This window comes from Lytechinus variegatus, chromosome 14, assembly GCF_018143015.1.
Source record: "Lytechinus variegatus isolate NC3 chromosome 14, Lvar_3.0, whole genome shotgun sequence".
Taxonomy (NCBI): domain Eukaryota; kingdom Metazoa; phylum Echinodermata; class Echinoidea; order Temnopleuroida; family Toxopneustidae; genus Lytechinus; species Lytechinus variegatus.
In genome coordinates, this window is record NC_054753.1 from 27,508,128 (window position 1) to 27,534,757 (window position 26,630).

General features: G+C 37.4%; 1 protein-coding gene across 2 annotated transcripts; it reads right to left on the reverse strand.

Annotated features, from left to right (window-relative positions):
- Positions 1–498: 498 nt before the first annotated feature.
- LOC121427764 (inositol 2-dehydrogenase-like) lies at positions 499–25,626 on the reverse strand. Of its 2 annotated transcripts, XM_041624314.1 has the most exons (7): positions 25,143–25,626; positions 23,633–23,703; positions 19,924–20,032; positions 18,136–18,263; positions 17,624–17,847; positions 16,313–16,478; positions 499–1,022 (listed from the first exon to the last, which is right to left on the reverse strand). In XM_041624314.1, the coding sequence occupies exons 1-7, from the start codon at positions 25,343–25,345 to the stop codon at positions 904–906; spliced, it is 1,020 nt and encodes a 339-aa protein (XP_041480248.1). In that variant the 5' UTR covers positions 25,346–25,626; the 3' UTR covers positions 499–903. The 2 variants fall into 2 exon arrangements, with proteins under 2 accessions (XP_041480248.1, XP_041480249.1); XM_041624315.1 differs by lacking the exon at positions 23,633–23,703 and having other exon boundaries at positions 25,143–25,259.
- Between the last annotated feature and the right edge of the window lie 1,004 nt (positions 25,627–26,630).

Consider the following 26,630-nt stretch of genomic DNA (forward strand, 5'->3'; position numbering starts at 1 on the left):
GCAAGATAGACATAAGCCGCGACACCGCACTTCTTGCCATCCGACTACCCTGCTGTCTGAGACTCATGCATGCACTTTTTGCTTTTGCAAAAGCAACTGAGAAAATTACTATTACAACTGTGAATGCGCGTTGCACATCATGTACGCGACTCTGCTGTCTCATTGGCCGGAAGTTGGAGTGAGCTTGCCTTCAAATTGTTGAATCCTTATAATTTTCCATATAATAGCTGTATGGATTTTCCTTGCGATTTGTTAATAACCAGCCTGCAAATCTCGAGCAGACAAGTGCTGTGATGTCACATTTCCCTTCACTCAGTCGCAGACCAGTTATAGATTAGTCGGGTCGTAAGTTGTGCGGTGGACAACTACCAAGTACGAAAAAAACCCATCAAGAAGCATAGGTATGAACAGGAGTTTGTTCACACATGATCCGGCAAAACTCAGCCAGATCTTGCATTCAAGGTCAATAGGTAAGAGGTGACACATTTTGTTGCAATCATGGTTGCAATTCTTCCTCAAAGTTGCCACAAAACAAGTTGTACAGTGAGTTGTGTGGACAAATGAATGACGATCATCATTTTATAGCTGGATTACGACATTACAAAATCATTGTCCTATAATTTTGACTACACATTTTTAAATCTTTTTCTTAAAAAAAATGGCAAATTTCAGCAGCCCAGAAATTCCCAGAATTGGAAAAAAAACTCTGAGCATGCTATTAAATGTATTTGAACTGGCAATAACTTCAAATTCAAAATAATATTACTCTTTCTTTTTTTAAGTACATATATAGGGACATAAATACGGCAATAGGGTGTATTTGAGCTATAACTGGTGAGAAATAAAAACGAGAAATTTACATTTGCTGTAAATGAAAATCCTGAAGATTGAAATCAACCTGAACTATTCTACGCTTACACATGTGATGGCTTGATTCTTTCGGAATGACTCTGAACATATATCACAGAGTCTAGTCGCTCTTATGGTGTCTTCCATGGTAACTTCCATTGAGTTGACTTCACCTACAACAGGATGCAGGGAAGAAAAGAAAAAAAAAAGAAAATTATTTTAAAAGGCAATCCTGCCCCTGTAAAGATGGTGATGAAAAGTGAAAACAAGAGCATTAGTGATATTCATGTAATATTTCTGTATTTGGCATATGAACAGATGAGTTCATAAGCCAAAGAAAGCAGGCGCGTACGCAAGGGGGGGGGTTTCGGGGGTTCAAACCCCCCCCTTTTCGTTTCCTTTTTTTTTTTGCTTGTCTCCCCAGAGGTCGGTCTGGTCAAGGAGTTATCGGGCAAGCGCCTGATAACTCCTTGGTCTGGTTACGGACAGTTCCCCTACCCAATAATGTATATGACAGCAATAATGAACAGAATCTCATGTTTCCGACGAAAAACACAGAAAAAATTTCCGCTCGCTTCGCTCGCTCCATTTTATTATATCTTTTATTTCCGCATGTCGCCGACATGATCACGGTATCGCCATTAACAAGGCCATACATGATTATCATGATGTATACTTATGAATAAAAGTGAACCAAGACAAAGACATACGTTTTCTTACAAAATATGTTTTACCAATATGAAAACCAAAATGACGGAAAACGCTAAAATGTCGGTTAGCTCGCTCCGCTCGCTCGTAATAATTTATGAAATTCCATAAGTATCTAGTCTCCTGTTCAAGGCCGTATTATGAGTGTTACGAATAGAAGGACATGTTGCATCGACTAATACTTGATTTACTAACAAACTATTGACAAGAAATGTATGTTTTGACAGGAAAACACGAAAATTTCGGCTCGCTCACTCCGCTCGCTCGTAATCATTTATGAAATTTCTTAAGTTTCTAGTCTCTTGATCAAGGCCATATCATGAGACTTACGAGCAGAAGGACATGTATCATCAACTAATATGTAGTCATTACCAACAAGCTATTGAGAAGAACTGTATGTTTTGACGGAAAAACGCAAATATTTCGGCTCGCTTGCTCTGCTCGCTCGTAATTATTCATGACATTTCTCAAGTTTTTAGTATTCTGATCAAGGCCATATCCAGGCGCGTAGCCAGGGGGGGCGGTCGCCCCCCCCAAACGTCCCCAAAAAGAAAAAAAAGAAGGGAAAAAAGGAGAGGAGAAAAGGAAAAGGGAAGGAAGGAAAGGGAAGAAAGGTAGCTTTGTGTTTTTTCTATTTATTCTTTATTTTTTTCTCAAAAGAGAAACTCCTTCACTCTTCTTGCTTTAAATTCATATATGAATTTTGCTTCCGCGCTGCGCGCGGTTAAATGACAATATTGAAGTTCTCCATTGTTCCCCCACCTTTTCTCTAACCCTGTTTTTCCACCTCAGCTATGTGCTTCTTGCCAGTTAAAGTTAAAATTGTATACATTAGGGCATGAATTTGAGTAAGGTTAGGCCGAAGTAAATGTATGAAGTTATCTTTTTTTTTCAATTGATCGCGCAACTTCTGGTCTGGTCGGCTCCGAGCGGGTAAAATCTTTATATCAGTTTCTGCCGTCACCTCCATAAAGTCAGCTTCTCCCGCTTTTCAGCTCATTACTATAAACAACCATAATTTGGGGGCAAACAGGTTCCTAATTTAAAAAGAGGAAGGTATGGAATTCGTGTCGTATTAAATAAAAAAGTACAATATTTTTTTTATCAAATTGTATTAAACTTCATGTCATTTCCCTGTATACATTCATCTCCTGTCCTGTTTTGCGCCCTCAGTTTGAAATTTTGAATGACACTTATATTTTTTATATAAAGTTTCTTTATATTCAAAATGAAGCGCTTCAGGATAAGTCAAAAAAATTAATCATCCTTTATTATATAGATAGATAATTTCAATAAATCACAGAAGTTTCAACTTTATGCGCACTATTTTCCTTGTAATGAAGTTCAATAATCTTAGAAAATCAATTGAATTAGAGACGATTGGGTATTAGAGATATCTACATTTGATGAAACGTCCGCCCTTTGAAATTTCAGAGTTTCATTGCTCATCGCAGGGAGGAATATCTTCCTCTACCAATCTTCTCCTCTGTTTTGCGAGTTAAAAATATGCACTGATGCTAAATTGTTTGTAATCAATTTTGATATTTCCAAAGAAAGTTTCAATATATCTTTGAGAATACCCTTTTCTCGGGACCCTTTTTATGGCAAGAAAAATTGATAAATCACTTTAGCTTCGGAGTTATTATCATTTTAATTTCCTCCATTGTATACCTCTTTTGTGCGTTTACAATCACTTTTGAAAACAAGGTTCAAAATCGCAATATAGTCAACCGAATTGGAGGTACTAGAGACAAGAGAAACGGCCCCTTTTCATTTTAATTTATGAAACACTAAAAGCTTCGCGCGGGAGGGGGAAACTCCCCCTCCCTGCACCCACCGCCTAGGGAGCGCGCTTCGCGCGCTCTGTAAGTGTTGGCACGCTTCGCGTGCATTTACCGCCCCCTCCAAAATGAAATACTGGCTACGCGGTTGGCCATATCATGAGTGCTACGATCCGAAGGACATGTAGCATCGACTATGATACCAACAAACTATTGACAAAAAGGTTATGTTTTCAACGCAAAAACAAGAACATTTCTGCTCGCTCGCGGGTCATGACCGCACTGTTACATACCCATCCCCACTTAAATGTTAATGTCTTATTTGCAGTGCTGAAAAAAAAGAAAAAAAAAATCATCACCCCCCCTGCTCATCACTTTTTAGAGACTGGGCGGGAGATTTAAAAAAAAAAAAATCAGCTCGAAAACCCCCCCCTTTCAAAAATCCTGCGTACGCGCCTGAAAGAAAGAAAAAGTAGTGGATTCATCCAACAGTACGGTACAAAGAATTAAGAAGATGATGCCGCCCATAAGTAAGCTTCCACACTACAGTTGTCCCAGAAATAAGAAAACCAGGATTCCCATGTCTTTTTTCAAAGGCAAATGAATTATGGAATTTAATTTACATAATCATATAATTCTATTATTCATCTTTATTTTGATACCTAATATGAGAGGAACACTTCACGCATTCATGAGCAAGACGAGTTTGAAAGTTTAATGTCTAAACCAGGTCACGAAGAAAAATTGGACAAGATTGGTTCGTGATCAACAACCATCCTTAATAAACGATTGGCTCATTAGCAATTCTTTTGTAGTCTTTGTTAAGATTCTCTCACTGGTCCCTAAAATGAGAGTGGATTCAGTAGTCCGGGAGCAAAATCTCATAGGGGCATAATTTAAGTTCATACAACCCCCATAGTCCAGGAAAGAAGAGGCGTAACCTTGTTTTTTATATACATGGATACAATATTTATTAATGGTTTCTTGTCAATTCGAGGGTGCTGATTACGAATCGGAATGATGCCACTCGTGTAACCTTGAGCATTTTCCGCAAATTGGCTAAATGAACAGATGAGTCACTGGAAACAGGTATTTTTCCTGATTTGTTCAAGGAAGCTGTTGTTCGACCTATTCTGAAGAAGCCAAGACTGGACCCGGATAACCTGAAGAACTACCGACCGGTGTCCAATCTCAAGTTTATTTCAAAAGTCTTGGAAAGAGTTGTAGCCCAGCATCTTCAAGATTATATGGAACAGAATGATTTTTGTGAACCACTGCAGTCAGCTTATAAGAAGCATCATAGCACTGAATCTGCCATTGTCAAAGTTCACAATGATATCATTCAAGCACTTGACCAGAAGCAGGCTGTCTTCTTGGTCCTTCTCGACATGTCTGCAGCCTTCGACACTATCGACAAAGATATTCTAATCAGAAGGTTCTGTTCGATAGGCTTGACTGGATCTGCACTCACATGGATTTCTTTGTATCTAAGCAACCGCTCGGAGATTGTTAGGATCGGCGATTGTGTGTCATCTGAAGCTGAACATCCGTACGGAGTGCCGCAAGGATCCGTTCTGGGCCCATCATTCTTCAGTATTTATGCAAGCCCTTTTGCCAAGATTGCAAGATTACACGGCATCAGCATACATCTTTACGCAGATGACACCCAGCTCTACACACCGTTCGATCCATCGGATCCTTTAAGTGAGGCCTCTTCTAGACGTAAACTTGAAGCTAGTATTGATGATATGAGGGCATGGATGGCAAAGAATAAACTGACACTGAATGATGATAAGAGTGAATTTATGATTTTTGCCTCTAAAAGCCTGTGTGCTAAGGTCCGTAGTAAGTCAATACGCATTGGGTGTGTTGAAGTACAATCTGTGTCCAGTTGTAGGAATCTCGGTGTTCATTTTGACTCTGAGCTGTCAATGTCATCACACATCACAGCTACTTGCCGATCAGTATAGGTACTTACAATTACGTAATATTCATAGCACAAGGAAATTTCTGTCATCTAGTTGCAGCTTCTGTGGTTCACTCATATGTAATATCTCGTATTGATTATGGAAATGCTTTATTGTTTAGATCTCATCGTATCAACTTGCCAAGCTGCAACGTGCTCAAAATTCTGCTGCTCGGGTCCTCAGTGGAACATCTCGTTTCACCCATATCACTCCAATTCTCAAAAATCTTCACTGGTTACCGGTATCTAAAAGAATAGAATTCAAAATCCTACTCCACACATGGAAAACATTGCATGGTTAGTCTCCTTTATACCTTCAAAATCTAATATCTGAATACATTCCCGTAAGAAATCTCCGATCCTCTACTAATAAACAGGTAAATGTGCAAAGAACGAATTTAACTCTGGGAGAAAAGGCATTTGCCTCATCAGCTCCATCTCTCTGGAATGCTCTTCCACTGAGGATCCGATCAGCAGAATCACTTGAAGCATTTAAAAAATACCTAAAATTTTATATGTTTTCTTCTTATTTTTGTTAAATATTGTTAGCTAATTTCATTTATTCATGCACCCATACATATGCAAATTATTTTATCTGTAATTCCCAATCCCTCTGCGCCTTGGAATAGTTCACTAGATAGATGGCGCATAATAAATGCTGTGTTTATTATTATTATTGAATTGGCAAAATCCAATATGGCCGCCAAAATATGCAAATTACCCATAAAAATCCTAAAATTGTCCGCACATTTACTAATGCATGAAATTGTGTGGCAGGAGTGAGATACTCTCTGAAAAATTAATTTTTGACAAAACATTTATTTTCCTCATATTCAAAATGGCGGCCAAAGTCCATTGTATACTCTATTATGTACAATATAAAGAGGGAAAACTAGCTTTTACAAAAGTGAGCACTAAACTGCAAAAAATCGCGATGTATGAACGAAGTTATATATGCAAATCATTATTACTAACGAGATATATCATAAATGGGAAGATTTCTGTATTTTGATATCTAAAATGGTCGCCACTGGCCCAAACAGTATTGCTACAATGGCAATGGGGGCCAAAAATTCACAAGAGTGATCACTAAAATGCATATTATTAAGATTACACGAGTGGAATACTGACTAAAAACATAACTGTTAACGAAATATATCATTAATATGCCATGTATTGTGATGAATGTTGTATTTTGATTTTCAAAATGGCTGCCAAAGGCCCTAAAAGTATTATGCACACAATGAGAAAGAGGGGCAAAGAAATCACAAGAGTGATCACTAAAATGCATATATATGTGATAAATTAATGGGATATTGTTTAAAGACATATTTTCTAACGAAATATATCATTCACGTTTAAAGATTGTGTTAAATACTGTAGCTGTACTTTCAAAATGGCCGCCGTAGACATTAACAGTATTATGTAATGCAAAGTGGGAAACCAATATGAGCACCATAAATGCAAGTATTAGTGATCTATGAGTAGAATATTGTCCAAAAGCATAATTTATATTACGAGATATCATTTATTCTGCCAGTTAGGTGATGAATACTGTTATTGGAAAGTCAAAATGGCCGATACAGGCCCTTATGATATTATGCACAATGTGAATGGGAACAAATTATTTCAACAGAATTTGGCTTTGCTTGGCCAAATGGTGATGTATGAGTGAAATATCGTCTGAAAACATGATTTATAACAAAATATATAATCTCTTATGTAATTTAGGTGATAAATACTGTATTTCAACATTCAAAATGGCTGCCATATGCCCTTTTTGCGAACATTATTTGTCTAATTGTATATTATACGATAAGGGCCTATGGTGGCCATTTTCATTTTAAAAATGAAGTGTTTATCACCTTAAATACACAACATTATGATATATCTTGTTAGAAACCATGGTTTTAGACAACGTTTCACCCTTGCATCAGAATTCACAATTATAGGCAATATTTAGAGTCAAACAAAGCCAAATTATGTCAAAATTATATGTCCAATGTTACAATGTACATAATACTTTCAGGACCTATGGCAGCCATTTTGGATTTCAAAGTACAACATTTATTACCTCCACAACCAATATGTGATGAATTTAGTTAGACATATGTTTAAGACAATATTTCTACTCATATATCAGTCATATGCATTTTATGATTCTCACTCTTGTGAAAATTAGTTTCTCTATTCGCATTGTACATAATAAATATAGGGATTATGGTGGCCATTTTGAATGTCAAAATACAGCATTTATCACATAAATGGCATATTAACAATTATGTTTTTAGTCAGTATTCCACTAGTTTATCTTAATTATATGCATTTTATTGCTCACTCTTGTCACTTTTTTGCCCCGGCCATTGCCCTTGTACATAATACTCTTTATGCCACTGGTCGCCATTTTGAATGTTGAAATACAGTATTTATCACCTAAATTACATAAGATATATTTTGTTATAAATCATGTTTTCAGATGATATTTTACTTATACATCACAATCTGGCCGGCTCGGAGTAAAAATGGCAGAGGTAATAATGGCAGAGGTGAAAATGGCAGAGATAAAAATGGCAGAGGTAATAATGGCAGAGGTAATAATGGCAGAGGTAAAATTGGCAGAGGTAATAATGGCAGAGGTAAAAGTGGCAGAGGTAAAAATGGCAGAGGTAATAATGGCAGAGGTAAAATGGCAGAGGTCATAATGGGAGAGGTAAAAAAGACAGCTCTAGGTAAAATATGGCCAGCCTCAAACCTGATGCAATGAATTGTCAAAAAGCCCCTGCATGTACATAGATTAAATTAGAAGTGCATGTCACGCATCATATCATTATGCCTTTATCGGCCTAACAATGCTATTTACAAATTCGTTGGAGGTGTACCCTGAAGGCTTTTTAAAAAGAAGTCAAACGAAAAATATTTTTTCATTCAATTCATCAGGAGCAAAATGAAACTGCACTATTCTCATTCATCATTTTATAACATTACTTTTTGTCTAGCTGGTTTTTTTGTGTCTGAAGTTTTGCCACGTTTACCGTTACAAAAAGGAGGAAGAGAGGTGGAGAGATACATGTAGAGAGGGTTAGGGGTGGGAAAAGAACATAGCGGGAAAAGCTTACACCTTGAAATTGTCACGAATGATTGTGGTTGAATATTATGTCCTTATTTGTAATGTCGTCTGTACTATTCTTTTTAAATATTTGAATGACAATAAGCATGAGTTCCCAGGCTTGGTACTGAATATGTAACTGATAATGAAAATCCATAATAATCTTGACTGGTAAACCAATTTGGGGTCGATCGAGGGGGACTGTCTGGTTCAGATTCTTTGCATAAAAGAAGACCCTGAACCTTCAATACCATTGCATCCAATATGATATAGACGGCTTGATGGTCATAACCCTTGGAAGCGGAAGTGCTGTTGGGTATTTTGTACACCATAAGCAGCACCCTCTTGGTAATTAGCTTGGTATGCTAAAAAAACATTGTTTATTATCTGATTGTTATTATTTTTGTTGTAATTCTTTTTCTGAGTCAAAAGAACTTCACTTAGTTCAAATAATTTTTTAAGTCATTTTCCCCCTTAACCAAATCCCCTTTGATTTTAGAGTGAAAACTTTTTTCTTCTCGGCTTTTTAACAAACCAGCACCCCATATCTCTTTCATTTTTGCTTATGCCATCTTTACCTTTGCCATTTTCAACTCCGCCATTTTTTACACTGTTAGAAAATTTATACTTAAAAATAAAAAAAAATCCTGCAACAGAGTCTGGAGAACACCTATAACCTTACTGCACTGTGTAATCCTACATGCATGCATTTGTATAAACTTACAGAAAATTGGTATTTTGTGCATGTACCCTTACAAATTTATTGTAATAAAACTGTTTTCCCCTTTTTTAAAACATATCTGTTCTGTAAAATTGAAGAAAAATTGTGGAAAACCCTCCTGTTATTATAATCTTCAAAATTGTTTTTTTTTCTGTAAAACCTGTTTTTTTATTTTTCTTCTGTAGAATCTGTTTTTTTCTAATAGTGTACCTCGGCCACTTTTACCTCTGCTATTGTCACGTCTTCCATTTTTACCTCTTGTCATTTATGCCTCTGCTCTTTTTATATCTGCTGTTCTTACCTCTGCCATTTTTACCTCTGCCATTATTACCTCTGCTATTTTTACCTCTGCCATTTTACCTCTGCCAGTTTTACCTCTGCCATCATTACCTCTGCCATTTTTACCTCTGCCATTATTACCTCTGCTATTTTTACCTCTGCCATTATTACCTCTGCCATTTTTTACCTCTGCCATCATTACCTCTGCCATTTTTTACCTCTGCCATCATTACCTCTGCCATTTTTACTTCTGCCATTTTTACCTTAGTATCTGCCATTTTTACCTCTGCCATTATTACTTCTGCCATTTTTACCTGTCACCATCTGGCCAAGCAAAGCCAAATTCTGCTGAAATAATTTGTTCCCATTCACATTGTGCATAATAATATCGTAAGGGCCTGTAGCGGCCATTTTGACTTTTCAATAACAGTATTTATCACCTAACTGGCAGAATAAATGATATCTCTTAACTGCTTAATAGAAATTATGCTTTCAGACAATATTTTACTCATAGATCACTAATACCTGCATTTATGGTGCTCACTCCTGTGAATATTGGATTTCCACTTTGCATTGTGCATAAAAATACTGTTAATGTCTCTGGCGGCCATTTTGAAAGTAAAAATACACTATTTAACACAAACTTTAAACCTGAATGATATATTTTGTAAGAAAATATGTTTTTAAACAGTATCTCATTAATTAATCATATATATATATGCATTTTAGTGATTACTCTTGTGATTTCTTTGCCCCACTTTCTCATTGTGGATAATACTTTTAGGGCCTTCGGCAGCCATTTTGAATATCAAAATACAACATTCATCGCATACACGACATATTAATAATACATTTCGTTAACAATTATGTTTTTAGTCAATATTCCACTCGTTTAATCTTAATAATATGCATTTCTGTGATCACTCTTGTGAATTTTTTGGCCCCCATTGCCATTGTACGCAATACTGTTTGGGCCAGTGGCTGCCATTTTAGATATCAAAATACAGAAATGTTCCCATTTATGACATAATAAATGATATATCTCGTTAGTAATGATTTGCATATATTACTTCGTTCATACATCGTGATTTTTTGCGGTTTAGTGCTCATTTTTGTGAAAATTGGTTTTCCCTATTTATATATATTGTACATAATAGAGTGTACAATGGACTTTGGCGGCCATTTTGAATATCAGGAAAATAAATATTTTGTCAACAATTATTTTTTCAGAGTGTATTTTACTCCTGCCACACGCTTTCATGCATTCCATAGCCAATGTGCGGACAATTTTAGGATTTTCATGGGTAATTTGCATATTTTGGTGTCCATATTGGATTTTGCCAATTCGCTGAAAATGCTCAAGGTTACACGAGTGGCATCACCCAGATTCGTAATCAGCACCCTCGAATTGACAAGAAACCATCAAAAAATATTGTATACAAAAAAAACAAGGTTTGGTCAAGTTTCTATGAGGCCTATCCTGGACTACCACCACAGAAAAGGTTTGACACCATAGGGGGTGTATACGTAGTATGGACCCTCTAGATCACTGCTAGTTAGGTAGTAGTCTCAAATTGTGGTATCACTTTTTTTCAAGTCAAATTTATAGAACGATGTAAAATAGCAAAAAAAATGAAAAAAAAACATTAAGGAGGAGGTGAAATGTGACATGCCATATCTCTGCTTCTATGTATCATAAATACATCATTGCGGTATCAAAATGTTGCACAGTGATAGCTCTCTAGCAATGCAGCAACATTTTAAAGTGAAATGTCAAAGCTTCAAAATAGGGACCTACCCATGATCAACTTCAATTTTAAATCTGAAGTAGATATGAAGAAATTGGGATTATAAAATGACTTTGTGTTGTGCAACATGGGGATCCTTAGAATTACATTGGACATAACTAAATGCACATCATAGCAACTTATTAACTCTTCATGCGTTACGTTCGCATTATTGCACATCCGTAGGCGTGTTTCGTTCGCATTTTTGCACAACCACACATTTCCCATAGACGTCCCCTGTCCCACTGTTTTTCGAACAATTGCATACCTTACATGTGTACCGATTGACGGATTATCGCAGTTTACAAATTACAGAATGGTTGAGTTTTCCCCAAAAATCAATACATCCTGATCACAGCCAGGAAGTTCATTGAAAAAGGAGAGAATAAAATCAATAAAACCCTCCTCACAAACAATAATATGGCCAGGGGGGTGTTTCACAAAGATTTAAGTATGACTTAGAGTCGCACTTAAATACCGACGCGTACATGATATGCAACGCGCGATTTTATTGATAGATACGCAATAGTGCGCGTCCTCATGACACGATCTGACCAATGCGGTCAAGCCTTTCATACCGTACGCAACTCGGTATTTAAGTGCGACTCTAAGTCATACTTAAATCTTTGTGAAACACCCCCCAGGTTTTATTGTTAGGAGTCTGTGACTCATGCCACGAATGTGAATGAGACCTTAAAATAATGCAACACATACGGGGTTTACAGGTGAACGCATGAAGAGTTAAAACATTTCAGAAACATTTCACGACCATTTGGGCGAATATTCATAAATCTTGTAGTCCAGTATGGGATACAACACTACATGAGTCAATTAGAATTGTGTATTCTGGCAATGATCTGATATAAACTAAATGTACTACCACTGGCATAATGAGTCAAAACTTTTGAGGGGGGAAATACATGTCCTATGAGGAAAACTTCCGTAACGCTGTGAGCGAGTGAAGCAAGCAAGCCAAAAATTGATGTTTTAAGAGACCAGGAACAGGGACCCGTACAAAAATCAGTTCATTCAACCCACACCACAGAAAAGTTTTGACAGCATATGTAGTTAATATGGACCCACTAGATCACTGCTTGGTAGCAGTCTCAAATTGTGGTATCATCTTTTTCTTCTGGCAAATTTGTAAAATGACAAAAAAAAATTAACACCCTTATATTGGAAGGAACAATGTGACTTGCTATATACTTATTTTTGAAAAAATAAAGAATGACTATAATTGCTTTGATTTACAAAATAATTGAAATTGCTTTTTCTGCAAAAAATTTCTTCAGTCAAATTCTTCAAATTAATTTTTAATATTTTTATTACCAATGTTTGTGTGTATTTATATATGGCATATTGATAGGCTTCTCTACCATGTTGCAAAGATCATTAAAAAGATATTATGACATGAAAGGCATTTTCATAAAGCCACCAAATGCATGTGACATATCTTTGATGACATCCAAATCTGTAATTCCTGAAAGCCTGTACAGTCTTCTTCGATTGATGATAGCAAATCCTGAAATAACTGATGAGTTTTCAGACGCAACTTGCACCAATATGAGATGAAAGACGTATACTGATGTTGGCACAAGACATCGTGTACTGTGCATCCTATTCCAAGTTAAAATGTCAAAGCATGTGGAACTGGGTATTAACACGACGTCATCTCACGGGGTCCAAACGGCTGGTAACAAAGCTAAATAGGATGGGACACTGTTGTTCATACAATGATGTGGAAGTAATGGATACCAGTATGGCAAAAGAGATCCTAGCCAAATCAGACTTGTTTGGGGTAGTAGTGCCTGATGATATAGGAGTTTTGATGAAACTCTGGATGGTAAACAACCACACATGCAACAACATTCGCCCTCTACCAGCAAGGTAACTTTGGTCCCGTGCCAAAGACACCTGTACATGCAAATCATTCATAGAGGAACAAAACTTTGGATAGAACCAACATTCAGAAGACTCTCATAGAATTCAGTTTCTACGGAAAACATCCCCCACCAAGAAACTTCGTTGGGGAAGATTAGTGCTGACTGGTTCAAGATTACAATTGATTGCCAGTTATTCATTCATTAGACCTAGCTTGAGCTTTGGTCAGATTGTGTCCAACAAAGGTTTTGAAGTGAGTTTGACTCAAGGACACCCAGTTGAACGGAAAGTACCTGCTTGGAGTGCATTTAATGCTCTGGTTGATCAACACGCCCCCGTCAAAGCCACTATTGGAAACTATCCTATGATCAGTGGCTCAGTCGCCTAACAACTTCAGCACAGTTTTCACTGTTATGCAGAATCTCCAACGAATGATGGCAAGTCTTGGCCAGAAGGAATCCATCATTACCTTTGACTTGGCTATATTATGAAAGCCAAAGAGATTCAATAGCGGAGGCATGATGAGTTTGGTGACATGGTAGTTCGGATGGATGGATTTCACATCATTTTGAACTACTTGGGAAGAACACTTTTGGGAAGGAAGTTTGAAAATTCTGGTCTTGAAGATCTACTAATTGAGTCAGTTGTGTATGGAAGTGCTACAATATCATCTGCCATGAAGGGCAAAGCTTATAACCGTGGTGTGCAGGCCTACAAGTTGACGATGGAAGCCCTGTTCCGTTTGCAGTGGCATGCATTCACCTCGTGGTATCATCAGAGGGATGATAAATCAATGTCCATCGACAAAGAGACCTTAGTAGAAAGCATAGCAGCTGTTCAGAATGCCATGGACGACCAAGGAAAGATCATTTATGCTTTCAATAGCTTGAAAACAGATATTCGAGCGATGGAAGATGAATTCAAGAAGTAGCAACAAGAAAGTAAATCATCATCAAAGTTGTTCCGATGTTGGAATGATTACATCAGAATGGTTCAACTTCTCCTTGAGTTCATCAGTGCAGAGAGAACAGGAAATTGGCATCTCTATCTCTCGACTACCACAGCCATGATTCCTCATTTCTTTGCCATGGATAGACCCAACTGTTCCCGGTGGATTCCCATTTATGTTTCAGATATGCAACAACTTCATAAGACATAACCTTAGGTATGCACAGAGTTAATGAAGGGAAACACACAATCAGTCGGTCTAGACAGCCATTTACTAAAGTATCTACAGATATGGCTCTCGAAAGTCTATCAACTTGGACTCCAAGACAACGGGTGGAATCGTTGGAATCATCAAACAGCCCAGCTACATGTAGGGCACTGGAGAGGTGGTTCTTGACATGTCATCAACGAGGAGCGATTACTGCAGCAGTAAATGAGATGTGTGATATGGGAGAAAGTGAAGGGAGTCACAAAGGATCACCATCAAAGATAATCAGAGATGAGGATGTACAGAAGATATTGCAACAGTTTTCTGTAGGATTAATAACCAATCCTTTCACATATGTTGATTCTGATGTCTTGTTGAATCTTGCAACTGGCACGGTCCCCTAATGAAGCATCGTGCTTACTTGATTCTTATCAAGAAGGAACTGTGCAAATGACACAGTTCGTTGACCAAAGGCTGAACAACAATCATGTCCCATTTTCGAATCCTATTCAAAATCTACAAATCAAAAGACGTTGGCTCGCATGGCACAGCAACGTAAAGTGAACGCTTTGGCCTAAAAGGTGATAACTGTGAATGCAGACCAAGATCTACTTAATAGCCTAGTGATTGCTGCTAAACCTAGAGATGTAAACTTGAAGGATATGGTTGGTTAAGAATTATTAACTGTTCCTTTCTCAACTGCTCAAATGAATGGTACTCTAAGAAAGACAAACAAGGCAAAAGCTATTTTGTGTCTCGCCCACTTATGAAAATAACAAGAAATATTGTGATTTGCAAAGGCACGCAACAGAATTGTATCGAAACTTCATGGAGAAATGACTTGGATGAAATAACACTTTTCGTAAGAGTCTTGCATAAAACTTTATTGTTGACCTGAAAATGACCTTTGACATTACCATTTGCACTCCGACTGCAGCATAATATGCAGGTCGCCTTAGTACATCTACCATCCAAGTTTGGTTGAAAAGTGACTTACAGTAGCGGAGTAAGGTGTCATAAGAGAGTCTTGATGTAAACTTTAACGTTGACCTGAAAATGACCTTTGAACTTACCATGTGACCTCCGACTGCAGCATAACATGCAGGTCCCCCAAGTCCATGGAATTAAGAGTGACTTTTCTTACGTGCTACACCAAAGAAAGGATCGTTCTTAAAGTTGCTTTTATCTTACAAACAGCTTTATGAAACACCCACCAGTAACGGTAACGTGTTGCCATTATTGCAACTACCATGGAAACCTTGATTTTGATTGGTTACTGAGCCACGTTCCCATGGTAATTATCATAATGGTAAACTTGACACAAATGATAATAGTGATATATTCCATTCATGTGGAGCGATTACTACATGCATACAATCAAAGATACTACATGGGAAAGATCGTACAGTACATAGACCGCGTAATGAAACGCTCGGGAAGAGAGCCCAAAAGCGTTGAGCAGGTAACAACTTTTTTTACCTTTGCATATCGCGATATGGTTGCGTACAAAAGATGAGGGAAATGGTGAAGGGGTGAATAGACAATTTCTACATTTTAGATTTTTTTTCAAGTTTTTTTTCTTAAATCAAAGATGAATATATTTCAGAGGTTTCTTTGTAATAAAAGGTGGAATTATTCCAGTGCGTTGCCCTTGAGCCCTCTCAAAAGTCCCTAGAGGATTATGTATTATGCAAACTGCATCATTGGTGTAAACGTTTCTTCTTTTATGTGCACAGGGACCGTGTTCATTGTTAGCTGCCATAGTACCTGAAGCTTCATAGCCCAGAGCAACAAATAGACAAGGTTCTTATTTAGTCCCCTTTCTCATTTTCCCCATATATGTTTCATACGCAGTCGCGTGCCGATATGCGAAGGTTTACCAACTCAACGCTTGAGGGCGTCCTTCCCCATGAGCATTTATCAAGCATTTCAAAAAATTGCCAAAGTGTCTGATCTTCCCCTTGCAGTATGTTTGATACAAACTACTGCGTTTGATACAATCTACTGCGCTTGATACTTGGTATCACATACCTAGAGTTGTACATCTTTATGAAATAGGGCCCTCTGGTTCTACATACCTTTCACAATGTCAATGAAATGGGTCATTTCAAGCTGGTATGACTCTGCATATCTCTCTGCAAAGAAATATTGCACCGGATCAAGGGTCGCTCCGTCTGATTTGTGAACGGTCACTTCAGTTGGCCTCATGTTGCCAATTTGAAGCATGCCTTTCGATCCATGAACCTGGAGATAAGGGTTTTGAAAACCAATTAATTACACATTAGGTTGAATGAACGTGGCATTCATACTGCATGAACATGTAATCCTTACATTTTCTGATTCTTCTATGAATCCCATAAGACAAATATGCCATTTTTTATCTATTTGGGAGCTGATTTGTTAATTTTGGGGCACACAAATCGAAAATGATTATGGTTCCATTTTTTCAACGTCTCGGGAAATCATTTTGAATCCGGCAAGTCGCCACAGGGATTGGCTAATCTTGAGCTCATTTCCATCTGTTTATGGTGATTGTTTTTATTTGACTGGCCACTGTAATAGTTTAAGATTCAGCCCCAAGGGCTGATCCAGGGGGGGGGGCAAATCCAGCCCGTGCACCCCCCCCCCCTAAGCATAATAAAATTTGTAATGTAAATTTGGCATTCTAACATAAGTGTGTGCCCCCTCCCCCCCCCCCCCTTTTTGAAAGTGAAGTCCTTTTTTCTTTTATTTTTTGCTTGTCAAATTTCCTCAGATTTTTTTCTTTCTTTTGGGAAATCCTGGATCCGCCCCTGTCCAGCCTATACCCAGATTTTAATCCTGTAGGTTGTCAAGGTAATGATTACATTTACCAATAAACATGGCCATATGCAGTTTTTTTCCTGGAGGGGGTGGGAGGACAAAAAAAAACACTTGAAAGCGAGGGAGCAAAGCAACCAAGATTTTCATTGGGGTAATTCAGCATTTTTTGAAGTGAAGTTGGAGGATTTTCTGCACACTTTTGATGAGTTTTGTGAATATTTTCAGGGGAGGGGGTAACTGCATCATGTACAATTGTGCTCAAAAGTTAGTGAACCCCACCCTAGAATATATTTTACAAAAACGATTTTGTATAATTCACATTGAAAAATCATATTTTGTGAAAAATTGAAAAAAATAAATGTTTATTTATTTGAATTGAAAATACACTCTATCATGGTGAATGTAAACATCAACACCACAATGTTCGGTGAGCCCCCCCCCCAAAAAAAAAAAAAAACTTCATTGAATGTAATATTTTATCACCTGAATTCACAATTAAATATTTAAAACATAGAACTTGGAACACTTTAAATGTATTCTTTTTTTAGTGGGCTTTACTAACTTTCAAGCATCACTCTACATATTACCTCCAACCGCTGGTCATATCCAAATGAGGCTTCTCGACCCGTGTCTATGGTCGCGAGGATGCCGGATGGAAACTTCAGAGACACCAACGTTTCATCCAAATCCCCTACCTCTGCAATCCTTGGGTCGAATGCATGGCCCTGGGCGAAGACTGTCTCTGGAAACTCATTGGTTAGCCAACAGACCAGGTCAATCTCATGTACGACACAATCATGAAAGATATCACCTACATGGAGGGGGGAATAGACTTGTGTCAATTATTTCTTTTATAAAGCCTGTTTCAAATTTGTGTAAATCCCTCAAAAGAGCATGTCATTTATTAAATTAATAACTAGATTGCAGATTATTATATGAAAATAGTAAAATGTGAATGAAAAACAGAGCTTATCATTTTCAGCTTCCCTTTTAGCACATATGCAATTTATCTTAAAAGTACAATAAAAACATGTTAATACATTTGATATTGTTAAAAAGATATCTGTGGAACACTTTAGAATTTACTACTTTCCGATACCTGAGTCTTTGAGGTATTTCAATGTTGGTGCCTTTGGATCCCTTGAAACTATTTTAATACGATGGACCTGGCCAATCTCACCACCTTGAATCCGATCCCTCAGTGATCTTTTTGACGGATCAAACCTCCTGTTCAAGAGGAAACACAAACCTCTTTAATATTCAATTTAGCACACAACCAATTTTGTTAGAAATTTGAATGAAGAGCATATTTGGTGTAGTGATATATCCATTTAGTCTAAATAAGATCGAAATAGACATGAAATTAAATACTCCGAAAGTTGGCTTTACCCAATTGATTGTGGGCTTTGCAGCCACTGTGCAGCACCAGATGGACAAGTCTCTATCCCTTTTATTGTTGAACTCCAATCTGGGTAGCAGTAACTCCCATCTTTTAACTTATTTTGGTCTGCCGCGGCCGGGGTTTGAACTCCTATCCCGGTTGTGAGACGGACACTCTACCAACTAAGCCAACACAACGATTATAATTGAATTGGTTAAATCATTGGTTAGAATATGATCATCCAATTCTACCAAGTCTATAATGGCTACAGGGGTGTATCTAATGTTGGCCATGGGAGGGGGGAAGTGGGGGGGGGTCAGAAGTGTAAAAAATATTCTTCCAAGCAGACAAAAAAAAAGATCAAAGGTTGAAACCATCAGTGACCCCTTAGTGATTGTTTTGATTATCCAAACCATAAAAAGTTAGGTCAATGGAAGGGGTGGGGGCAAGTCCCCCTGCGATCCCCTAGATCTGTTCCTGATGGGCTATAAACCACATTTCTAATCTACTAGAGGTGACAGCTCTTTAAGTCTCAGACTTTGAACCACAAGGTCCAAGGTTAAAATCACAACTTGTATTAACTGTGTCCTATTGCAATTATTATCTACATTTGCCATTCTCCATCCAAAAGTTGAACTCAAATACAGTAGTAAATTTCATACAAAGTGATAATCATCCAACAACAACAAAATGGAGATTTGGGTACAACTGTCATTCATTACAGGAAATGGGAAGGTATGACTTTATACTTCTTGAACACTGTTGACAGTTCATGAACATGTCTTTATTTTGGTATAAAATCTCCAAATGGCCCAAATATATAGCAATTAGGCCTACAGATGAAGGATGGTTTTACGGATCGACATCACTACCTCTTCAAAAACAAGTACACACATCATTTTGGTTTGGGATTATATAAAGGGGTACTCCGGGCTGAAAATAATTATATTCAAATGATCAAAGTAAAACCCACAAAATTATAATTATCATAATTATAAGGGACTTTATTTTGAACATAAACAAGGTGAAATTAATTGATTTTAAAACTTACGACACATTTATGAAATTTGGCTTATACACTATTTGCATTGGATTTGTCACAAATCCATGTTATAGAGCAATGGGGGGGGGGGCAACGTGGGGGGGTCGCAATTTTGGTTTCAAAAGTTGTGCGAGACTTGAAAGTAAAAAGTCAGCAAAAGTAAAGAGACACGAATAATAAGAGACACGAATAATGTCTCATTAGGGTTGGTCTTCAGTGCTATACGATCAATGATTGCTATACACTGTACATACATGTACACGTATGTACTAAGTAGAAATCCCCACCCACTGGGCTTTCAAATACAAGTAACTCTAGATTATCATCTTTAGTGATGACATAGTTTCCTGATTTTCCTCATAAGGAACTCATTTTACAGAGTTGCTTCCTTTTGTCATAGCATGGGAAGGCAGATCTATATAAACAATACATCACACAATTCATCATAACAAAATTGAACTCGCCTATTAAATCCACAAAAGAGTGGTCGGCCACAATCCTCTGCTTTCTCATAACAGTCTCTTACACTGGTTAGGTCAGGAGCTAGAGGCTTCTCACAGAAAACGGCTTTACCTATATAACGGAATCATACAGAAATATTGTGCATTCATCTTTTCAAATTTTAAGGTTAATGTTTCACATTCTGAATAATGAATGATCAACCAAATCTTCTGCAGATATGAAGGAAATTTAATGAGAATATGACAAATGAATATGATTACAGACAAAATATGAAAAAGGCAAAAATTGATTCGTTAAGAAAATGCACATGAGCATTTTTTTATGAATCAATTTTTGCCTTGTATGTAGGCCTATATAGGATTAAATACAGACATTGCATGGCTGCTGTTATGTTAGTGTTTAATATTGTTGAACAAAATGGCACAATATCATATACAGTGGTGCTCAAATAATAAAACCCACCAGAAAATAAACTATTTAAAGTGCAAGATCTGCCATGTTTTAGATAATTGTGAAGTCAAGTGAAAAAATATTATACATTAAACAATTTCAATTAAGTTTTTCTCACTGGGCTCGCCGAACATTGTAGTGTTGTTGTCTTCATTCAACACTCAGCATGAAGAAGTGCATTTTGTGGTGGGGTTCACTTACTTTTCAGCATCACTGTAGCTTAAAGGACAAGTCCACCCCAACAAAAACTTGATTTGAATAAAAAGAGAAAAATTCAACAAGCATAACACTGAAAATTTCATCAAAATCGGATGTAAAATAAGAAAGTTATGGCATTTTAAAGTTTCGCTTATTTTCAACAAAATAGTTATATGAACGAGCCAGTTACATCCAAATGAGAGAGTTGATGACATCACTCACTCACTATTTCTTTTGTATTTTATTATATAAAATATGAAATATTTTTATTTTCTCGTCATTGTCATGTGAAATGAAGTTTCATTCCTCCCTGAACACGTGGAATTCCATTATTTTAACATTTTGTGCTTCAGGCAATGAGGTCCTAATCATCAAATTCGTAAAAATTGAAATATTGTATAATTCAAACAATAGAAAACAAAAGAAATAGTGAGTGAGTGATGTCATCGACTCTCTCATTTGGATGTAACTAGCTCGTTCATATAACTATTTTGTTGAAAATAAGCGAAACTTTGAAATGTCATAACTTTCTTATTTTACATCCGATTTTGATGAAATTTTCAGCATTGTGCTTGTCTGATTTTTCTCTATTGATTTAAATCAACATTTTTCTGAGGTGGACATGACCTTTAAAGCTTGTGTATAGTTTTGGTAAATCCACCAAAATGCACCTATCACTATTCCAATTCATTGCTAGCTAATATGAATGGATATGCCCTATAACAGTTATGATGTGGAGGATATGAAATGAAAATGTGTTTTACAGGATAAATTTTGCGATTTTACATGGAAATTTAACTTGATCGGGTCACCCGATCAAATTAAAATATCTGTGTGTTTTTGTCTTTCAATTAAATCCTATTTCAAATCATGGAATGGGCTGAAACTTTCAAGATATGTTCTTTGTCTGTAACTTTTGGATATCTAATCACTAAATTTATAAGATAAGTGCTTGAATGCCCATTTTTTAAATTTAAAACAAGCATCGCCGAGAGAGGGCGCTATATATCCAAGATTTGAATATTTCAAATTTTCTCAGAGAAGTGCAGTTGGAAAAATATCTGACGGTCTCTACGCTTCAGTAAGACTGTCATATTAGATGATATTCGATTATCAATCACATTATTGACCCTTTACCAAAGCTATACACAGGCTTTAAGTCCTTCACTTTATATAGATCCCATACATTCTTTTTGTTTTCGCAGGTGGCAAAAATAATTCTTGTATGATACAAGCATGCAAGCAAGGAGACGCATCTCTGTTTGAAAATCAATGAATGAGGATTATACAACTGAAAAGAACAGCTATAACAATGCTCACACAAATGTAGTTTTGGTCAGAGAAATGTCAGAGTAGATAGTGTCCATCTGAACAAGACTGTGGGAACTTTACAACCTTTTCCTCCAAACAAGATAAGATTCCTGAATATTTCCCGGAATGTCTTGCTCGAGCTTTACCACGACTAGACGGCCAATGTGTTGGCTCAGTTGGTATCTAGAGCGTCCGTCTCACAACGGGGATGTCGGGAGTTCGAACCCCGGTCATGTCTGACCAATAGATGTAAAATGATGGGAGTTGCTGCTACCCTGTTTGGGGTTCAACTTTTAAGGGATAGAGCATCGTCGATCTGGTGCTGCACAGTAGCTGCCCGGCCCATGATCAACTGGGAAAAAATGAACTTTAGGAAGGGTTTCTATTCTCAGATTGCTATTTCAAACAATAATATGGATTTATTTTTAAATCTAACCATGCAGACAACCCCTTGGAGTATCTATAATCTTACGACCTGAGCTACCATTTTGAAGGAATCCATTGCCGACTCTAGATCAGCAACTCTACCTAGAAATACTCCATCAAAATACAGATTTCCGGCAGTTACAATCACAAGCTCGGCACATGCAGTGCTACTGCTTTAGGAAGTTATACCGACCCCCCTCCATCACGATCCCTGCAAAGTCTGTGAACATTACACTGTGCTGCATCATGCATGCAGAGATTCTTTCCATGTCCGTGTGGACACACTAGGGTCGTGGTAAGGTCCCGGGGGGGGGGGGCACTCGACCAAAAATGTGGTGGGGGTGTGCCGCGGGCGAGACAAAAAACGGGGGCCTTGGAGCGGGCTTATTGTGAAAAGGAGGGTCCTCGGAACGGGCTTCGGAACGACAAATGTTTGTGAAAACGGGGGTCCTTGGAACGGATCGCCAGCGTGTGGGTGCGTATGCATCCCTATGGAACGGTTATGCGTGCATGATGCAGCTAGCGCGGCCTCCGCCGGGGGAGCTCTGCGGCCGCTTTTCACCAAAATTCGACTCATTCAATGCAATCAGAGCGGCGTAACGAAAAATATGCGAAGCTTTGGAGCGGATTTCTTTTTCTTTTTTCTCGATAAGAAGAAAATGCTATGCCTTGGAGCGGCTTTCTTTGTTCTTTTTCTCAACAAGGCAAAAATGCTATGCCTTGGAACGGAAATTTGAGTGTGAAAATGGGGGTCCCCTCCGCGGCACATACCCACTATGCATTATATACTGAGTGCCCCCCCCCCCCCGGGGGTAAGGTGCTTCTCAAGCCAATCAAGACCAGGGAAAGTAGTCGGATCTGACAACTTGTGATCATCAACTAGTGTTGATGATCAATCTGCCATTCAACACTAGCCTCATCAACACATATCAATGTCCAACTCATTTAGGCTTGCAAGCTATATTGTCTATTAGTATTAATCAACCAAATGCGATACGGTAGGTGCAGAATTGATTCTTCCTTTATTATTCTTCATGAAATTCAACCTTCAAAATAAAGTTTTGATTAATGCCCATACAAACAAACCAGTGGAACAAACCAAGAAGTTTATGAAATTTCCTCATGATCTCCAATTCTCCATTATGAAATTCAATCCATCATGGAAAATGGTATTAGAAATGAAATTATATGTCAAAATACTGAAAGAGAATATAAGAAGCATGGGACAAGCTTGGGTTATGAGAATATGAAGTGAATATCAAGAGAAGCAATTTCTCTTCTAATAAATGATCATGATGAATAATTAAATCAATTAATTAATCATACCAGCAGACAAGGCATCCATTATAACTGTTTGGTGAGTACAGGTTGGCGTACACACTATCACAGCTTGTGTCCTGTTTCAACAATTAACAAAAACAAAATTTTCAGTCAAATGAAGGGCTTAGAGTCTACTGTTATAAAAAAAATCACGAATCTTTGACATACTTTTATGAAATTATGCTCCATAGTTCTAAAAATAATCTGACATTACTTCTGGTTTGCAAACAAAAATGATTGCATCTACTAAAATAATATCTGCTTGAGTATTCAATTATCCTCTACATGAAGATGTACCGTTCATAATCACAACAAAATAAAAAACAACTCATGGACACAACTTCTCCAAAAGTAAATTATGAAAATAGATACAACATGTAGGCCTGCCCAATAAAAAGTAACTTAAAGGACAAGTCAACCCCAACAAAAACTTGATTTGAATTAAAAGAGAAAAATTCAACAAGCATAACACTAAAAATTTCATCAAAATCGGATGTAAAATAAGAAAGTTAATGGCATTTTAAAGTTTCGCTTATTTTCAACAAAATAGTTGTATGAACGACCCAGTTACATCCAAATGAGAGAGTTGATGACATCACTCACTCACTATTTCTTTTGTATTTTATTACATGAAATATGAAATATTTTTATTTTCTCGTCATTGTCATGTGAAAGGAAGTTTCATTCCTAACTGAACACGTGGAATTTCATTATTTTAACATTTTGTGCTTCAGGCAATGAGGTCCTAACCATCAAATTCGTAAAAATTGAAATATTGTATAATTCAAACAATAAAATAACAAAAGAAATAGTGAGTGACATCATCGACTCTCTCATTTGGATGTAACTGGCTCGTTCATATAACTATTTTGTTGAAAATAAGCGAAACTTAGAAATGTCATAACTTTCTTATTTCACATCCGATTTTGATGAAATTTTCAGCATTGTGCTTGTCTGATTTTTCTCTATTGATTTAAATGATGATTGATGATTGATGATGATTACTGATGATGATCATGATGACACAAATATGAATTGATAATTTTACTAACTAAAAACAAATAATAATCATACAACTATGATGATGGATAATTTATAATAATCATAAACATAATAATAATCAGGCCTATAATTATTTTAATAACAATAAAAAATGATACAATTCATAACAATAACATGAGTGACTAAGTGATTACTAAGGGCTTGTTCGACATCAACAATCTGTAATGGGGGGAGGGGGCACTTGACGATCTGAATGAATTTTGATCCTGAAAATGAAATGACAAAATGGCAAATCATTGCTTTTGACCTAGACTCCAGGGGCCTGTTGCATAAAACTTTTTTACCTGAGGAAACTCTGGTAAAAACTGAAAACAAAGGTTAGCCTGATTTCTGCCATTGACTTTAACACAAGTGAAAAACTCCGGTAAAAACAACCTGAGTTTTCTCAGGTAAAACGGGCCCCAGAAGTCCAGAAGAAATTCTCTTTTCCTTCTAATTGTATATCTCAACTTACTCTTCATCATTCCAGACTTGACTTGCATTTTTGAATTGTATCAGCTTCGTCTTGTCAAGCCTTAGGGTTCCTGCCATGAACTCCTTGGCGTCCTCATGAAACTCTTCAACGATCCACCGGATCTCGACGCTCCGATTCACCACCAAATTCTTGGTGTGGATGCGGCCGATGCGCCCCAGTCCAAACACAGCGACTCCTACCATCTTCTTGTCTTCATGCAGTGGACAGTGTGTTCATCTGTACTAATATTGGATAAACATGAACTTCCCTGGAGCAGGTGCAGGAAGAAAACTAAGCGAAATTGTAAAGATTTACAGCAGATCCCTGTTGAGTACGGTTTTGCGCATTAATTTTGGCATAAATGATTCAACTAACTGAAAGGGGGCGCTAAAGTGGTAGACACACAAGTTCGATGTAGTACCTTTCAACTTAATTAGGATCCATAGGATCCAATATTTACAACAATAGGGATGCGTGTGTGGCCCGGGGGGCCACTTACATTGACGAGTGGATACCATGCGCGACCAAAAAAAAACACGTAAAAAGGATGTCTTTTTCACGATAGGGCACGTTACGTACGTAACGTGATAAGGGTGTCAAAAACACAAAAATAATGAAAAAAGGGTATCTATTTCGCTAGGAAAATTACGCGTTTATATGGTCGAATTTGCAGGGAAGATAAAACAAAATTAAAATGTTTTGTAAAGGATGTCCTTTTTGCCCCTAACACTCCCTGTTTAGAGTCCGATATGCGCGAAGTGTAGAAGGTGGGGTCGTACTAAACCAAATAAGGTAAAGCCGACTCCGAATAAAGGACCCGTAACATATTCCTGTACTTGTTTTAGTTGTTTAGGGGTTCATTTCAGGGAATATTTGCCAAGAGTATCGTTTTGTTTCCATTACTTGTTAAGGGTAGGATTTCACACGCCAATACTTGTTAAGGGGTGCATTTTCAGAATATGGAAATTACGTGTTTAGGGTGTTTTTCAAGACCCCATATATCCACCCGCATATCCACTCGTGAATGGAAGTGGCCCCCGGCCCACTCCCCCCCCCCCCGGGGTGTGTGGGTGAGCACTTATTGTGTGTTTGGCGGACATATATCCAGATTAACAAAAAAATGACATGGGCACGTGTGACCCCTGTGGGCGCGTAATTGCCATAGGCGGTGCCCCCTCCAAAAAAAAGTGAAGGAAAGAAGGTACATGCATGTAGCTTCTTTCTAATTCTCCAACCTGGCATTTTCCCCGAAAGAATAAATACCTTCTGGCCTACGAGAAGTCCTCTATTTCAAATAGGCCTATATTTCATTTCATTTCATTTATTTTCCATTTCCAACAATCATTAACATTTACAATAGTTTTGTTACATACATCTTGATATAATTATAATCAATAAAACAAAGAAACTTATTATGTATAATAATCAAGATAACAGGTCGGAAACGGAGGAGGCTGCTAAAAAGCGAAGCTTGTAGGATGCAGCCTC

Excerpts from the sequence above, each read along its gene's own strand:
- LOC121427764 (XM_041624314.1), bottom strand. The coding sequence starts at position 25,345 with ATGGTAGGAGTCGCTGTGTTTGGACTGGGGCGCATCGGCCGCATCCAC. Across the intron at positions 23,704-25,142 it reads CAAGTCTGGAATGATGAAGA|GACACAAGCTGTGATAGTGT; the intron begins GTAAGTTGAGAT and ends TTGTTGAAACAG. Across the intron at positions 20,033-23,632 it reads AATGGATGCCTTGTCTGCTG|GTAAAGCCGTTTTCTGTGAG; the intron begins GTATGATTAATT and ends TCCGTTATATAG.